The sequence below is a fragment of the Bison bison genome, unplaced genomic scaffold (assembly GCF_000754665.1).
Source record: "Bison bison bison isolate TAMUID 2011002044 unplaced genomic scaffold, Bison_UMD1.0 scf7180017864043, whole genome shotgun sequence".
Taxonomy (NCBI): domain Eukaryota; kingdom Metazoa; phylum Chordata; class Mammalia; order Artiodactyla; family Bovidae; genus Bison; species Bison bison.
Genome location: NW_011494615.1, coordinates 4,329,501 through 4,348,537, shown reverse-complemented (window position 1 = coordinate 4,348,537; position 19,037 = coordinate 4,329,501). Strand labels below are relative to the sequence as shown.

General features: G+C 38.1%; 1 protein-coding gene across 6 annotated transcripts in view; it reads left to right on the top strand.

Annotated features, from left to right (window-relative positions):
* Positions 1 to 19,037, top strand: part of GOLGA4 (golgin A4) — a 110,631-nt gene that overhangs the window by 14,886 nt on the left and 76,708 nt on the right. For 4 of the 6 annotated variants that reach the window (XM_010835518.1, XM_010835517.1, XM_010835516.1 and 1 more), the window contains exons 2-4: positions 1,255 to 1,344; positions 11,774 to 11,872; positions 16,139 to 16,204. In XM_010835518.1, the coding sequence (XP_010833820.1) occupies positions 1,255 to 1,344; positions 11,774 to 11,872; positions 16,139 to 16,204 (255 nt within the window). The remainder of the gene's footprint in view (positions 1 to 1,254; positions 1,345 to 11,773; positions 11,873 to 16,138; positions 16,205 to 19,037) is intronic. The other 2 variants (XM_010835519.1, XM_010835520.1) reach the window with 2 other exon arrangements.

Here is a 19,037-nt window from a genome sequence, read left to right as displayed (position 1 = left end):
CATTTTGTTGATGTTTTCTCCTCCTCCCAATTAAACTGTTCCTTTTGATTTCTGCTTCTGACATAAAAATATGTTTTATTCAGCTCTTAGTTCCCCAATCAGAGGACTGCGGGATTTGCAGTTCCCTGCAGTGGAAGTGAGGAATTTTAGCCTCTGGACCACCAGGGAAGTCCCAGAAATCATTTAAATCTTTAATATAGCTTAAGTATAAACTAAAGGTCTGAGTGATTTTGTTCCCCCATATGGATGGCCATTTGTCCCAGCACCATTTACTGAACGTTTGTGTTGATTAGAAATGTTAAACTTAATTGTACACTGAATATGTACATATGTGTGTGTGTATGTGTGTTCACAGTTTCTTGTGACCTCTCTGTTCCAGCATAGACACAGCAGCACACGCTGACTTGACAGATGGATGTTCCATTTGTTCATTTATTTTAACAAATATTTACTAAGTACTTTTTATTTATGTGGTGCTATACAGACTACAAAAGGGTAAGTCATCAAGACGTTATTTTTTGTGTAGATGGGTTAAGGCCTATCTTGTTATGGATGAGAGGGCATCTTGAAATGTTGGTTTTATATTTTTAGGACTGTTTTTAGCTCACCTTAGAGTGGACCTCAGGCTCTAGTTTCAATTTGGAGCTTCTTGTTTACGTTTATCCTACGCGTTTTTGTACTAAGGATTGTAGGAGTCTTGAAGTCCTTCACAGAACTAATGGACTGGCATCTCAGTACTGGGCTGTGGTGTGCACAGTATTCTCAAAGTAAGACCTTTGACTAGAGACATATTTACCTCCACAGGTCATTATAATTGAATATTAGAGCTGGAAGGCACTTTCACAATTGAATTGACAAACTTGCTTTTAATGAACTTGGAATAATTTTGATTTATAGGAAAGCTGCAAAGATAGTATAGAAAGTTTTCATATACTTCTCACCTGGTTTCAGTCTCCCCTAATAAAATAATTTTATCATCACAACCTTATTTTGAGGTTTATTTTAGCATTCAGAAAGTTAATCTAGTGAAGGTCATAGTTCAAGTTGGTAGCAGAATCAGACCAAGGACCCAGTGGGTAGCCTGGGTCTGCTAGTTGATGACGTTTCACTTACCTTTTTTCATTTTCCATGTATTTGCTCTTTTCCTTCCTTTTACTGGGTTCTTTGGGCATGTACTGTGAGAAAGGACTATATAGTATGTCGTGTGCTCACGAGTGTAGTCTTTCTAATTTGTGCAATAATCTTTTAATCTAGGCTTCCTCCAGTTCTTCAACACCAACGAGAACCAGGAGCAGGACGTCTTCATTTACAGAGTCACTTGATGAGGGTACACCCAACAGAGAGGTAAGTTTAGAATTTCTTCCTTAATAAACTTACAAGAAGCTTATTATGCTTCTGTTTATAAGAAAAATGGGAAATTTTTTTGACATGTCAATTATTTAATTCCTAGATCTTTTTTTAGTAACTTTTTTTTTGCTAATAGTAATTTTGCTTTTATAAAGTGTGTTTTCTTTATATATCTTAATTTGAGAGGATAATGTACTTTGCCTTTAATATTTGAAATTTTCAGAATGATGTGCTAACAATTTGTTCAGCATTATGCGGGGAGAAGTCCCATATTTTCAGGTTATGATTGGAAGCACTGAAGTAACTACTGATTCCAAGTGACATGCAGCTGGCACCATAGCTCAGATTAGATTTTTTCCAATATTTTTTCTTTCTGTGAAGGATTGTAAGAGTCCCAGAAGTACAGAAAATAGGGTAAAACAAAGTGCACACATCAGTGAATTTTTATGAAGTGAATCCCCGTGTGGCCACCATCAGGTCAAGAAGAGGCAAACTGCTGGCACTGTAGTGCTTCCTCCCTCCCCTACAGAAGAGTACCGTCGTCCTGCCCTTTTGATATATGCTGCTGCTGCTGCTGCTTTTTCTAAATAGTACCTCTTAAGTATGCTTTCTGTCGTAAACATTATAGTTAAACTGTGGGTTGCCTAATTTTTGGCTATTTCAAATTGTGCTGCTGTGAAGAGTCTTGTGCACTTCTCTCGCTGCCCACTTACAGGAAGAGAGCCACCGGGTTAAAGTGTATATGTAGGTTAACACTTTGGAAGCTGATGCCTGTGGTCTTTTTCAGGATAGTTGTAGAACTTTACCTTCCTACCAGGAGTTTATGAAAGTTGTCTTGAATTTCAGCTATTCTGGTGGCTATGTAATGTTCTCTTGTTGTAGTTCTAATTTGCATTTCTCTGATGACTGATAAGATTGAGCATTTTTCATCTGTGTATTTCATCTAATGGGACTGAGCATTTTTCATCTGTGTATTGATAACTTCTTTTGTGAAGTGCTTATTTCAGGCTCTTGCTCATTTTTCTGTTGGTTTATCTTTGTTTTATTGATTTGTAGGAGTTCTTTTTTGTACAGTATGGATAGGAGTTTTTTTAATTGGATATATGCCTTCTAGATATCTACTTCCTTTCTGTCTCTTGCCTTTTATTCTCTTAATGGTGTCCTTTGAACAGAAGTTCTTAATTGTAATGTAGTCCAATTTATCAATATTTTATTTTATGTCTAGTGTTTTTCATTTCTTATTACAGTATTCTTTTCTTATCCTTGAGAGTATTTGCCTGTGTTATCCTGTTTTACCTTTCACATTTGAATCTATACTCTGCTTGGAAATGAGTTTTTTCAATATGGTATGAGGTAGGGATCAAGTTTCACTACCACCCTTCCCCCCCTGTAGCTATCCAGTTGTTTGATTCTTTCCACACTGCTCTACTGTGCTACCAGAAATTGTGTCCATATTTGAGTGGATTTGTTTCTGGACTCTATTTTCTCTTCTCCTGTTTGCTCTGTCTTTGACTTGTTCCCGTATTGTCTTCATAACTATTTTATATTAAATCTTGCCTTCAGTGTAGAGCAGGTCTTCCCTGTCTTGGTTTTAAAACCAAAATTTTGTAGATTGCTGGCTTAAACAACAGACATTTATTTCTCAGAATTCTGGAGGCTGGGCAGCCCAAGATCAAGGTGCCAACAGATTCAGTATCTGGTGAGGACCCTCTTCCTGAGATGCACACAGCTATCTTTTCATTATGTCCCAGCATAACTTTTCTTTGTTGCATGCACCTAGGGAGAAATGGAGGAGTAGGGAGCCTGCTGTCTTTGTCTTTCACTTTTTGTAAGGGCAGTAATCTCATCATAGAGGTCCCACTCTTTTTACCTCATCTAACTCTAATTACCTCCCAAAGGCTTTGCCTCCAAGTACCATCACCAGATATCACTGGGGTTTAGGGCCCAAACATTCAGTCCATAGCACTGCCTTGTTCTTCTGGAATGTCTTAGTTATTCCTATACCTTCCCATATAAATTTCATGCAAATTTTAGAATCAGATTTTCAAGTCTTAAAAAAACAAACTCAAAACACAACACTGACAACAACAACAAAAAGCACATGTACAGAGAATTGAATTGGGATTGCACTGATTCTATAGATTAGTTTGGAAAAAGTTTCAGTATTATGAATCCAATTTTATAACCTTTCAATATTTTAAGTAGTGTTGGACTGAGAATTGTATGTAATGCATAATTGGCAATGCTGTTATTCTGTAAGATAGATTTCTAAGAATGGGATTGCTAGGTCATAGGGTGTATTTTTGAAAACCATTATTTAGTAGATGTTGATAGCAAAATAAAAACTTCATAGTAGTTTTTGCATTGAAAGTTAATAGTATACTGTGTCCTTAGTGTATATATTTAAATAATCTGACAAAGTTATATACGAGTATAGAGTATATGCATACTTTCTTTGCAATCTTATGTTCTTATGCATTATTTACAATATTGCATTTTTTTAACTTTAAGATTTCAAGTTAATGTTGTTGAATTTAGTTTATATGTGAAAGCAGTTTGAATGAAAGCTAGAATATTGAGCAGCAAAAACACTTTTTGCAGTCGGTGTTAATGGCATCATTCCTACACTTAGTATATTGGTTGATATTATGGTATATTGGCTTACATACAGTTGAAACAATGAAAATAACTGTTGATTGCTACTATTGGTTTTTTTTTTTTTTAAGATTTGTTTTTTCTAGGATACTTTAAGACCTTTAAATTGAATGTATCTTTACAAAGTAATCCTTTCTGAAAGGGATGGTTTCAGCATTCTTTTACAGCAGGCTAAGTAAGCTAAAGGTTATTTTTAATTTTTCCCCATATTCCAGCACTAAAGCTCCTGTGCTTCTAGGTATAGCTTAGGAAATGGTTTCTGGTTGACAGCCAAAGCAATATCATCACTTCGTCCAAAGCATTTTTAAACAACTCTAAAAAATATTTTTGATCACAAAGTGAAATGTAAACCTTGGGTCAACTTATTTTGAAATAAATAAGGGACTTTTAAATTTCATGATCAAGTTACTGATTAAAAGGACATTACATAAAATTATCTTTTTAAGTCATCAGCTCTCTCTCAAACTCCCTGGGTTTTTCATTTTGTTAAACTTTTGAGGTGAAAGATACTCTGTCAGTGATGGGATCCTCACTTTTAGTTTTAAGTTTCTTTTTAGCAAAATGTGGAAGTTTAATTCAAAATACAAATATTTATTTGTCTGTCTCTCCAGGAGGTACATAAAGTCTGTGTTATCTAGAAAGCTTGAGAAGTAGAATGATTTCATTACATTGATTTTCTGGTCAATTTAATGTTTTGCCTGTTCTCAGATATTGGGGAAAATCCTAATATGTCTGGTTTCCCGTGTTAGTAAGTATTTTATATAAATCTAAATAAGTCTGTCTTTGGTAGCAGTGCCTCAGGCTTCCTTGTTGTTGTTTTGTCACTAAGTCGTGTATGACTCTCTGCGACCCCATGGAGTGTAGGTAGCCTGCCAGGCTCCGCTGTCCATGGGATTTCCCAGGCAAGAATACTGAAGTCCTGACCCAGGGTTTGAACTTGTGTCTCTTGCATTGGTAGGCAGATTCTTTATCAGTGAGCCACCTGGGAAGCCCCAGGCTTCCTTACTGCTACTGCTTCTGCTAAGTCGCTTCAGTCGTGTCCAGCTCTGTGTGACCCTATAGATGGCAGCCCACTAGGCTCCTCTGTCCCTGGGATTCTCCAGGCAAGAACACTGGAGTGGGTTGCCATTTCCTTCTCCGATGCATGAAAGTGAAAAGTGAAAGTAAAGTCGCTCAGTCATGCCCTTAGCAACCCCATGGACTGCAGCCTACCAGGCTCATCCGTCCATGGGATTTCCCAGGCGAGAGTACTGGAGTGGGTTGCCATTGCCTTCTCAGAGGCTTCCTTATAGGGATGTAAAAAATCATCTGTATGATTGTAGACATTGAAGGCCAAGGGGAGTAGGTTGATGTGCCCTGACACGGAGGTCTGTGGGGCTCTGGGATCTCATCCTGCACAGACGGTGAATCTGTCCAGTTGGGCTGATACTCTCTCCTGGGCTCCTAGGCCCAGCCTCAGTACCCTCAGCACAGGCTTCCTTCCCCTTTGTGTTGCTTGAGTTGAATCTTTGCCTCTGGAGCTGCGTGCCTTTGAGCAGTATAGAGTGTAGGATCAGGTAAAAGGCTAACTAGGCAAATGAACTACCTGCCCTCTGCTCCACTCTGATTTTTCTTTTTACTGAGATAAAATTCCTATAACATAAAATTCACCGTTTTAAAGTGAACTAAAGGTGGCTTTTATTACATTCACAGTGTTGTGCATCCATCACATCTGTCTAGTTCCACGACTTTTCATTATGCTAAAGGAAACTGCTTACTCATTAAGCAGTCATTCTCCCCTTCTCCCAGCCCCAGGTGACTGCTGATGTGGATTAGCTCTTCTGGATATTTTGCGCAAGTGGATGCACACAATATGTGACTTTTTGCATTTGGTTTCTTTCACTTGGCATCATGTTTTCAAGGTATATCTGTATTGTAACAGGTGTAACTCCTGCATTCCTTTTATAGCTCAGTCTGAAGACTTTTCTGAGAAAATGAGAACATGTTTGTTTGTTTGGAGTAATACCTGGAATAGATGAGTGAGAAGGGGGTGGTTTTTGGAACTGTCTGGCTTTGCTGGCTGAAGGATCTTTGAAAGTTAACTTTTCAGTGACTTAGATTTTCTCATGTGTAGGATGGGAACCGGAGAAGGCAATGGCATCCCACTTTAGTACTCTTGCCTGGAAAATCCCATGGACGGATGAGCCTGGAAGGCTGCAGTCCATGGGGTCGCTGAGGGTCGGACACGACTGAGCGACTTCACTTTCACTTTTCACTTTCATGCATTGGAGAAGGAAATGGCAACCCACTCCAGTGTTCTTGCCTGGAGAATCCCAGGGACGGGGGAGCCTGGTGGGCTGCCGACTATGGGGTCGCACAGAGTCGGACATGACTGAAGCGACTTAGCAGCAGCAGCAGCAGCAGGATGGGAACAGCAGTGCCTTCCTCCTGGGATTGTGGGGATAGCCAGTCGCACAGCATGTCCCTCTCCTCACATGCTGCTGGGCACGTGGTGGGCGCTTCCTGCGCCGTTATTGGGGGCAGCCTGGGAAGACAGGGTGGCCTGCTTCACTGTCTCTGCTTAGGTCCCATCCAGAGGGGAGGGAAGCAGATGGAGCCTTACGTGGATTAGGGCCCCATGGGGGTTACCTCTCTCTCTGTCTTTGCCTGCTGAACTTTAGTATTTGAGTTGTTTGACGGATTCTGTTCTGTGAGTAGATGTCTGTGCACATGTCCTGTATGTTCTTTTGCTTCCCTACATGCAGCACAAGCCTGGAGTAGAAAAGGATCCTAGGATTCCATCCCTACATGCTGTGTGGCTTTAGGCAGCTTCCTTTAACTTCTCAGAGCCTCAGCTTTAAACTGTGGTAAAATGAGTATCCATTCTCACAGGGTTCTTGTGAAGGGCAAGTGAATTCAGAAGTATGAAAATACTTGTAATTTGTATATCATATACAAAAGATCATTATTGTACAGAAAAGAAAAAGCTTTATCTATACTCACCATCTGTTGAACAGCACAGACAGGACATTTTATATTAAGAGTGACACTGTAGGGAAGGAAATAATGAAGCATCAGGCTGCTTTGGACTAGATGCTTTCCCAAGCTTCAAGAAAGATATCCCCTTTTCTTTCTTATTCTCTTGATATAAGCTATTTTTCAGAAACAAAATGCCGTCTCTTACCTCAGTAGTTGTCTTTGTATTTCCAGAAAATTTTCACTGTTTCATGTGATGACCCCTAACAGGGATTCCTGATACTCTCAGCTTTTGACAGGTCCTAAGCATTTTTTTGAAATTTATTCTTTGTTTCGGGGCTTCTGAAGGTGTTGTTCTTTAAGAATTATTAAGAATTATCTTCCAAAGTGATGGGTGAGAAATATTTTTTCATAAGTTTGGAATTAATTTTGCCCCTAAATGGATTGACTTTCAAAGCTGGATATGCTTTTTTCTTTGTTAGACTGTTAGATTTTAACCTACCTACCCTCTGTCAGTTAATCAAAATAGAAGATAAGCCTGTTAGATTGCCTTTGATATCTATTCAGTTCTCATATTTTTTCTTTTGCTCTAATGATAAAACATGAATTAAATCAATAGGTTTCCTGATATTAGGCCAGTTGGTCATTCCTTGAATCAATTCTACTAGTCAGAGTGCATTATTAATATCCTGTTGTTGTCTGATACTTATTTTATTTACATTTCCTCTGTTTGTAAAGAGAGAGATTTATACTTTTCTTTTTGTGCCATCCTTATCAGAGCTTCCCTGGTGACTCAGATGGTAAAGCGTCTGCCTGCAATGCGGGAGACCCGGGTTTGATTCCTGGGTCGGAAGATCCCCTGGAGAAGGACATGGCAATCCACTCCAGCACTCTTGCCTAGAAAATCCCATGGATGGAGGAGCCTGATAGGCTACAGTCCATGGGGTCACAAAGAGTTGGACACGACTGAGCGACTTCACTTTCACTTTCACTTATCAGATTTAAATAATTGGAAACTTACTATTTCCTCTTTCTTTTTCCTCTACTCCTTCATGTATTTAGATCTTCTTTATTTTTTTCAAAAAATTTCATAGTTTTCACAGCTTAAATTTTATACTACTTTTGTTAAGATTTATTCACAAATATTCTTTTTAATGTTAATATACATTGAATTGTTTTCTTAATTTCATTTTAGTTTTCTTGTTCTTCTACAGAAAAAATAGGATTTTTATAAATTATTACTAATCTTATTATCCTATAACCTTGCTGATACTTATTAGTTGGAATTAATTTTGCCCCTAAATGGATTGACTTTCAAAGCTAACCTTATTAGTTCTATGATTCCTTTAGTGGATTACTTAGTATTTTCTCTGTAGAAGATCACGTCATCTGGAGGTAGAGGCAGTTTTATATCTTCCCTTAATCTGCTGTCTTTTATTACATTTTCTTGCCTAATTCCCTGGCTAGAACCTTCAGTTGAGCAGTAGTGAAAGCAGACCTACTTGTCTCTCAGAGGGAAGGCGTTCAGTCTTAAAGGGAAGGGGGAAGGCGTTAGTCTTTGTGTCCTTGGGTATGATGCTAACATGGTGTTTAGTATATTCCCTTTCTTATGTTGAGGAAATTCCCTGCCGTTCCTAGTTGGTTGAATGTTCTTCCCGTCAAGCAGTGCTGGATTTTTTCAGATGCCTTCTTTGCATCTTGAGATTGACCTGTGACCTTGTCCTTTACTCTGTTTGTTTGATGTACTGTATTAACTGGTTTTGGGTGTTAAACCAAAACCCTGTATAGGATAAGTTCCACTTGTTCATAGTGTTTAATTTTATATTGCTGGGTTTGCCAGGTTTTTTTTTAAGGATTTTTTTTGTCTGTATTCATAAGAGATATTTGGAGAAGGCAATGACACCAAAAAATCCCATGGATGGAGGACCCCGGTAGGCTGCAGTCCATGGGGTCGCGAAGACGAGAAGAGTCAGACACGACTGAGCGACTTCACTTTCACTTTTCACTTTCATGCATTGGAGAAGGAAATGGCAACCCACTCCAGTGTTCTTGCCTGGAAAATCCCAGGGACGGGGGAGCCTGGTGGGCTGCCATCTATGGGGTCGTACAGAGTCGGACACGACTGAAGCGACTTAGCACCAGTAGCAGCAGCATAAGAGATATTGGTCTGTTGGTCTTCAGTATTTTGGTGTCAGGAAAATATTGGTCTCATAAAATGCATTGAGAAGTGTTCCCTCATATATATATACACACACACACACATATATATACACATATACATATATATGTATATGTGTATATATATATATATTTTTTTTTAAGCTTAGTATTCTTTAAATAGTTGGTATAATTTACTAATGATGCCATCTGATCTGGGCTTTTCTTTATGAGAAATGTTTTGATTACTAATTCAGTCTCTTCACTTTTTACAGTTCTGTTAATAGTTTGTGTTTCTTCCTGCATCAGTTTTGGTACTTTATGCCACCCATGTTGTTTGTTGGCATGCAGTTATTGCCTTGTAATCCTTTTTATTTTGTAAACACAGTAGTAATTTTCCCTCTTTCATCCCTGGTATTAGTAATATGAGTCTTCTGTCTGTGTTTTTATATGTTCAACAAATGATGAACCAGTTGGTTCCACTCTCTTGCTGAGTGTACTGAGCATCCTCAGGATTGCAGTGGCAAGCTGATCTTTTTTTTTTTTTTTTTTTTAACTGGGGTAGCAGGCTGATCTTTGATGACTTATTTTTCTTAAGTCTCAGGTACCCTGAGACTTTACCAGAAATTCCTTGAATCTGTGTTGCTACTTTCCCAGTTTTCTGGCTTGATATGTGGGTTTGTTTTTTCTTTTAGTTTTTACCATCTTTATATACCCTTGGTCTTTTCAGTGCTAATTAGAGCTAGGGAACATTAGACACCTTGTCCTTTTTTTGCTGTCTTTTCTGTTTAAAGACTGTATGTTTTTATGTTTAGTAAAATTACCCATATAGACAAAATAGGGCTATAATTTATGATCTTGGATTTAATCAAAATGATTTAACCTCAGTCTGTACTGCGTATTTTCTCATATACTGCTATAGTGTATTTTTTTTTCTTGTATTTTCTAAGTGTATTATGTACCTAATGTATACATTACTGCAAATAAGAATGAAATAAATTTGACTCAAAAAAGTAAGTTGTTGCTACAACAGCTATATATAACAGAGTTTGGGAAGATAGAAACAGGGCCTCTTCTTGTCACAGTAGAGCTACTAGAAGATTCTAAACTTTTTGGAAGTTCCCTGGCTGTCCAGTGGTTAGGACTCTCCACTTTCAGTGCTGGGGCCCAGGTTCAGTCCCTGGTCGGGAAACTAAAATCCCACAAGCCATGCGGTGTGACAAAAAAATAAAACCCCAAAGCTTTTTAGGGTCTCTTACCTAAAAGAGGATAGAGTAGTACATAGGGGATATATTAATTCATGACATCTAACAGTGGATGCTAGCTAGCAGATGCCTCAGGTCTGGCATTAGGACTTAATTTTCTCTTTGAACGCTGGTTGAGAAGGACCGGGAGGGTTCTGTGCTGCCAGAATTTGTTTTAGTGCTACAGGCCAGAGGCTAAAGTGGGGCTCACAGCACGCATGAAAGGCAGCTGAGAAGAGCTTTTCCCAGCTTTTGCCTAGAGCTCTCTGTGGCCCATTGTGAGAAGCTGCTGTGTCTAGGGAGGCTTTGTGACCAAGAACTGAACCATACCTCCCTCACATGGGCTTAGTGACTGAATCTGTGATAACCTCTGTGTTGCTGTGGGGCTGGAAACCCAGACTGGGCCCCAGGGAGTCAGACTGACTGGATAAGGAGGGATGAGCACAGAAGGAAGGGGAAGGGTAATGCTTTCCTGAAAAGGAGCCTGTAAATGAAAATGATAAAAGAAATGCTGAGAAGACAATCAATAAAAACAGAAATTGGGCTGTAACAATTTATTCCAGGTGAAATTAAAATAATTAAAAGGGCAGTCTGGACAAGACTTTGAAAAACAAGTATCTTCAGTAAGGTAAATGAAGTAATAATAATTTCCTGAAAAAGAAGAGAAAATTGTGGACAGGAAAAAAAAAAAAAGCAGGCCCCAAGATGGGCTAGGTAGGGAAAAATAATTAGAAATGTAATTTTTTACTTGTGTGTTTGTGTAACCCCCACCATCAAAAAGTTCATTTTAATTATAATTTCTTACACATCTAAATCATGATAGTATTTTGGTATATAGTATACAGTTTATGAAAGAAAATTATGCAGATAAGAATGTATATCAAAAGAGCTATCAGTAGTATAATAGAATTTATCCTTAAAACTTACTATAAATTTGTTTTAAAAATTTCTGCTGTATGTATTGGAGAAGACTATTTGTATATAAGTACAAATAAATGATTAAAGTTTTGTGTGTTTATCTGCCCCATAAATTTCCATGCTGTCTTTTTCTGTCTATAGAAAGGAGCAGCTCAGTATTTAAGACTTTGTGTTCTTTACCATGAATTGTTCTTATTGGTGTAGACTTTAATGCTGAATTGCCAGACGTGGTGTGTGCTAGGGTGCCTGTTGCATACATCATTTGTCTGTCAATAAGCAAGCTGTTTAAAGTTGAGTTTTGAGGTCCAGAACAGCTCAGCTCATCTCCCTGAACTTTCCCAGGAACTTACTATTTCTGTGGGTGGAGTGGTGCTAGCGCAAGGCCACTGGAGTGTGTGCGTGCTTGTGGGATGAGAACTTTGCAACATGCCCTTATGATTTGTTTTTCATCCTTTATTTTATGTTTATGCCTCTGCTCATTACCCTGAATGAGACAGCTCCTAGCCGGGATGATAGCAGAGCCTGCTTTTCTCTCTGAGTATACTATCTTTGCTTTGGATTCCTCCAAGCAGCCTAAAACCCAGACTGAAAGTGTGGTGAGTCCTTCCACCGCTTTCTGCACTCCCTGTGTGGGGAAACAGAGTAATTTGGTCATTCTAGAAGCATATCTCATGTTGCTTGTCACTGACCACCTCTCAAAGCATCTTCAGTGCTGTGCTGCTAACCTTGCTCTAAAAAAATCAGAGCGTAAACTGCTGAGTTCTGATGGCTGGTGTGTGTTTGCTAGCTTTTTAACAGCAACAAAATTTAACACTGTTTTCATTAACATAGCGAAGAATACTTTCACTTGGTATGAACTCTTTAAGTTTTCCTCCCTAGGGAATGTTTGCTCATTAACTAAAAGAGGTACGTATTGCTAGGAATCTCTGTTCTACTCATGGTAGGAGGCCAAGAATATTTTGAGATGTGACTCACATTTTTAGGAATGAAAAAATCATTGTATATAAATCCGTAATTAAGCAATATTGAGTAGGCAGGTGGAGTCTACTGTAACAAGTTAGTTGCATCTTATTTTGGGAAACTACCAGTTTTCTGTGTATAAAACATTTGAAAGGAAAAAATTACTCTTTATCTTTCAGCTGACCGAATTCATACAATTTTGAATCTTGTGTATAATTCCACTTTGGAAAATTTGCTAAATTAATAAATTTAGCAAATTAAAAGTTAGAAGTTTGATTGCCAAGTAAGGTTAGCTTTTGGTGTTAGAATGAACACCAGCTGAACTGGGACTGAGGTTTTTTTTTAAACAATAAGAGTTGGTTTAATTTATTAAGCAGCTGGTGATGAAATTAGAACATTTCTGTACTTAATCATGGGGCTTCCAACTTGGCTTAGTGATAAAGAATATGCCTGCCAGTGCAGGAGATGCAAGAGACACAGGTTTGATCCCTGGGTTGGAAAGATCCTTGGAGGAAATGGCAACCCACTTCAGTATTCTTGCCTGGAAAATTTCATGGACGGAGGAGCCTGGCGGTCTGTAGTCCATGAGGTCTCAAAGAGTCAAACACAACTGAACAACTAAGCACGCACTCACATACTTATTCATGCAGCCAGCAAAGACTTGGTCTGCATGTGGCCAGTAGCAATCCTGTATTACCTTCCTTCTCAACTGGGTTTTAGGAAAGAAAGCAGCTGAGAGTTCTTCTGACGCCTTAGGTTGGCTCTCAGGAATAGAGGTCTCTTCTTGGTTCTGGGCTACCAGTTATACCTCACTGTTTTCAGTCCTGAGAGGGAGACAGGAGTCCCAGTTAGAGATAACTTACCAACTTATTTTAAAAATATAAAATGATGTTCTACTTCATGTAGTAATAATGGAGGCTTGACAAAAAAAAATAGAACTTCTTCTAGGTCCACTTCCATAAGTACACAAAAACAATTCATATTGAATACCTATCCTATTACAAAAAAATGCTAATAATTTTAAAATGAAGCCTTTAGAACTATTTAAAATATGGTAAGTAGGCTAAAAGTCTGTGATAATCTTATTTAAATTTTGTTTGTTTATTCTGGTAATAACATTTCTCCTCACATAAAACCATGGTATAACCTTACAGCAGTTAAAAGTGATTGTTGAAAGATTAACAAATCATAATTGAAGACAAATCTGGCAGGGAACCTGTGTGTACTTTTAAATTAAATGCACTTCAGAAACATTTTTTTGTTATCTCACAATTGCCTCCAGGAGACAGTGTTAGTGACCATTGAGTATTGATGTGTTGAGCTAGTTCTCTGGGCTTCTGTTGCCGGGAGGCATTCAGAAGTCTTCTTGCACTGAAAGATGGGCTGCATAAGGGGTTAAGAAGCAATTCCTGAGCCTCTGCTATCAGTCAGGCAAATGTAGGGTTCTTGCTCTCTAAGCGTTTGTAGTTAGTACTGAGACAAAAATGTCAAAATATGCTTAACAATTCAAAAGAAGTAAGGCTTTGTAGAAGAAAATACAAGCATAGGAAATGTGTTAGTCCCTCAGGCCAGCCATAGGAGGCTTCACAAAATAAGAGGTGTTTGAAAGTTGAAAGATGAGAAAGAATTTGCAGGGCAGAAATGAAGAAGGCATTATATGTAGTGACAATATCTGTAATTTTTGTTTCTAGAGATTCCTAACTTACATTTTCATGGTAACATAGTTCAGTACTTTCTTTAGTTGTCTTGCATTTATTCAGATATGTAGTATTTTTTGCACTTAATCAGTCATGTCTGACTCTTTGCGACCCCATGAACTGGGGCTTTCCAGGCACCTCTGTCCATGGGATTCTCCAGGCAAGAATACTGGAGTGGGTAGCCAGTCTCTTCACCAGGGGATCTTCCTAACCCAGGGGTCGAACCTGGGTCTCCCGCAAGAATCTTGTGGACAGATTCTTTACCGTCTGAGCTACCAGGGGAGCCTGATATATAGTATAGCAAGTAAATTAAAATATAGGTACAGGAAAGAAAAGTTTTTAAATATTATGCTGTTTGTTTGGTAGAGTGGTATTTCAAACAGTTGTAGAATAGCTGTTTTTGTATGGATCACAATAATGTACCAGGTTTTTTTACTACATAAAATAGAATATCTTATGGAGCCCTCTTGTTTGCTTTCTCCATAATTTAAAGGTCAGTTACTTTTCTTTTTTTCCCTTGATAAATAAAGTTCATTTAATTTAATTTTATTTATTAAAGTTTTAGTCTTGAGTAAACATCTTTTTAATATTCTATGCAACTGAATATGAAGTATACATAAAGCATTTTTACTGCACATAGAGAATTACTTTTCAGTTGCCTGGCAGAAAGACTTGCTGATCTCTGTGAAATATGTCTTTTATTTTAGAGTGTGTAGTGTAGGATATTTTTAGGGCTGGAAAGCATTAATTGCAATGTTGTACAAATGTATGCCGTGTATCCAGCTTCTAATTCTTTGAAATGGCAGAGAAGAGGAAGATAAAAGTTAATTCCTATATTCCCCTAACCGTTCTCCCCTGTGTAAGTTTAAGGAGGTGTCTTGGACTGATAAAATTTGATAGCTCTTTTTATGTTAGAGGGGCAAGGTATTTAAACTTTTATAAGGGAAAAATTTAAACATATAGCAAGAGTGGAAATAGCAATAAAAATTGCATAAGATTACTTGTCCTTCCCCCAGTATCCATTGTCCGGTGTCAGCAAATAATAACTCATGGCTATCTTATACCATCCCCTCACACCTCCCTAACCATACCCCTCCCGCCCTCATCACACATGCAGATACCCCTCTCCCCCATCCCCACGGGATTATTTGAAGCAAATTTCAGAAATCTTACCTACCTATTTTGGTATATATTTCTAAAAGATGAAGACTAAAGCTACAAAATCATAGTACATTTATCACAGCGAAAATTAATAATTTCATAGTATCAGATACCTAATGAGAGTTCAAAAATTTGAGAACACTTTTGCAAAGTTGCATGCTTTCCCCACTTGTATTTAAGAATAAGAAGAGTCATATATTTGACCTTTTCTTGGTTAGCCCTAAGAGGTTGTAGGGGAAAACTTGGTACTTTTTAAGCACCAAGTTACTGAAACATAGTGACTAGTATTTGGTTGAATGCTTTTGTTTAAAACATGGATGTTACTTTATCATGAGCTGCTTCTGTAGGTTTAATTTTAGTTAGACAGTGTATTATGAATAGTGTAGAATTTTGAATCTCGAAGAATATCAAACCTTACGGAACTAACACAGGTTTGATGTAATAAGTAGAATGCTGTGTAACTTAGAACATTTGTCATACCAACAGAACAGAACAAAAAACTTTCATTTGTGGAAGAAATTATTTTTAATTTTAAGTTTTTCTGAAAACTGTCCTACCAATTTCATTTAGACTGGTGGCTTTAAATGAATGAGGCATTTCCATTTCTTATTAGGAAGATATTTTTCAGAGCTTAGCCCGAATAACTTTAAATAGTATTTAATTGTAAGGAACAGTTGACATTACTTCCTCTGGATAGTTTTCTACTTGAATGAGTTTTGCTGACTGAATTCCTGATGTTAATTTTGTATTGAGGGAAAAAACTGGGGTGATGGTAATGGGGGGAGGCATGGGATTAGTTTGTAAATTTTGCTACATACTAATCCTTGCTATTTAGTTACAGATAAAATAGCAAAATGAATTTTCTAAAATACTTACCATACTAGTTTTGCCTTGCATGAAAAAATTCTAATAAGTGAGCAGTTACTAATTTTGTTTAATAGATACGTGTGTCTAATAGGTTTTGGTACTTGGCCTTTGTTCTTAACGGTTTTAAAACTTTAGTTTTCTGATCCTCTCTTTACAGTGTTTCTTTGTTTTTCTTAGAATGCGTCTTTCCAAGCCACAAAATCTCCCGACAGTGTTAATGGAAGTGAACCCACAACTCCTCAGGTTTGTTTTAAATGTTATTTAAAAGAAAGAGCAAGTCATTTCAGTGTCAGTCAATCTATATTATTAGCATTTGACTTTACAATGAAACAGTGATGTCCAAACACTTGATACAGTATGTATGGTAAATCCAAGTTTGTTGATGGTTTCTTGGAAAAAGTTTAAAGTGAAGTAATACGTGTGTGTGTGTGTGTGTATATATATATATACACACCAGTCTTGTAAGTTTCCATTATTGCTCATTTAAAAACTTAATGGCACCGAAGATAAAACTTTGAAAAACAGACTGACTTTATAGTTGTAAAAGATTAGGAGTAAGCCATACTGAAAGACATGTTGAGTTACATATTCTAGAATGGGGATGTGAAGAAAATGGCATTTTCTTTTAAAGTTTGTTCTAATGCAGAATATCTTATTACTAGCGAGTTAAGTTTATCTTTGACTTTAAAAAGTTATTTGGAGAGTGGGACTCATGTAACCTTCTTTTGACTCCTTCCAAAAAAGAAAGAAATTCATTTAAAAAAAGTCTTAATGATAGCAGTGTCTGAGATGAACATTTATTATTTTTGGCTTTACTGATGATTATTCATCATTAACCTGGCTATTCTCAACAGTGTCTAGTGTAGGGCAGTAACATTGCTGATTCTGTGGACCTGGAGCACGAACATGGGCAGTTTCTCAACAGTCTGATTTATGAACTAAATCATGCAGACTAAACATTCTAAAGTATTGTCTAGCTTCCCAAACTCCATGAACAGCTTACCTGTGAGCTGAGAACCTCATTCTTTTCAGGGAGGCCAGTCAGATTCTGGGCCAAGTCCCTGGGCCTTGAAACATCCCCAGTTAATCCCAAATCCTTTTCAGTTCAGTTCAGTTCAGTCGCTCAGTCATGTCCGACTCTTTGCGACCCCATGAATCGCAGCACGCCAGGCCTTCCTGTCCATCACCAACTCCCGGAGTTCACTCAGACTCATGTCCATCGAGTCAGTGATGCCATCCAGCCATCTTATCCTCTGTCGTCCCCTTCTCCTCCTGCCCCCAATCCCTCCCAGCATCAGAGTCTTTTCCAATGAGTCAACTCTTTGCATGAGGTGGCCAAAGTACTGCAGTTTCAGCTTTAGCATCATTCCTTCCAAGGAAATCCCGGAGCTAATTTCCTTCAGAATGGACTGGTTGGATCTCCTTGCAGTCCAAGGGACTCTCAAGAGTCTTCTCCAACACCACAGTTCAAAAGCATCAATTCTTCGGCGCTCAGCCTTCTTCACAGTCCACCTCTCACATCCATACATGACCACAGGAAAAACCATAGCCTTGACTAGACGGACCTTTGTTGGCAAAGTAACGTCTCTGCTTTTGAATATGCTATCTAGGTTGGTCATAACTTTCTTCCAAGGAGTAAGCGTCTTTTAATTTCATGGCTGCAGTCACCATCTGCAGTGATTTTGGAGCCCCCCCAAAAAAAGTCTGACGCTGTTTGCACTGTTCCCCATCTATTTCCCATAAAGTGATGAGACCGGATGCCATGATCTTTGTTTTCTGAATGTTGAGCTTTAAGCCAACTTTTTTACTCTCCTTTTACAAATACATAATTTCTTGCAAGTGCCTTGAAGGAGGGGTAAAATATTGGGAGGCATCAGTCTAAATGTTACTGGACAGATCCAGTGATCTTTGAGGAATATTTATCAGAAAATATTATTTAGAATGCTTATTCTCTTGTAGAATAGTCCAAACAGATTGAATATAATTGTGAATGCAAAAACTAGAGTGAATAACAACCAATGTTTTGATCAAATTCAGGAGAGACTTAAGTTTTGATTAAGGTGAGGAATGAACTTGTGTGATATTCAGAAAGTTAGTTGTGTTTATTGTGTTTACTGTGTCTCAGGTGGTGTTGATCATTTTATGTACATGATCTCATTTAATTCTTGTTACAAGGAGACACCTCCACCCAGAGTCTGTTTGCTTTTATACAAAATTCTGACAGGTTGGTTGTTGGTTGCTGTTAGCAAATTAGGAACAATGGATATCCCTGAAGCAGGTAGAATGCTTACTGTAATTGGGAGAAGGAAATCAGAGTTAACACCAAGGTAGAAGAGATGGTGAAAAGCAAGCCCAAGAGTTTATAAAGTGTAGCTGCTTGTGACCCCCTTACTACTGGGTAGATCATCTTCTGTAAATCAGTAGATTTTGGCACACAGTTTGTGGCAGAGATGCCATTAAAAAGGGTTACTCACTGTCTTTATCTAAAAAAGCAGAAAAGTGTAGTATACCCTTTTCAAAAAAATGTCTGTTATACTTAACAGTAGTTAACTCTTCAGTTTAATTTGGTACACAAAATTCAGGTAATCAGTACATAACATTCAGCTAATCAAAATGACTCTTCATTCATAGGTTGACATTTTACCTTGCTGCTGCTGCTGCTAAGTCGCTTCAGTCATGTCCGACTCTGTGCGACCCCATAGACAGCAGCCTACCAGGCTCCCCTGTCCTTGGGATTCTCCAGGCAAGAACACTGGAGTGGGTTGCCATTTCCTTCTCCAATGTATGAAAGTAAAAAGTGAAAGTGAAGTCGCTCAGTCGTGTCCGACTCTAGCAACCCCATGGACTGCAGCCCACCAGGCTCCTCTGTCCATGGGATTTGCCAGGCAAAAGTACTGGAGTGGGATGCCATTGCCTTCTCCGGACATTTTACCTTAGACAGACTTAAAAAAAACTCAGACATTTGAAAATAATCAGTGTATGCCACCATGTAATAGAGAAAAATATAGTTTGTAAAACAAGTATATATGAGCATTCATCCTTATCTGAGAAGCTGTGAAATAGTTTGATTATAGTT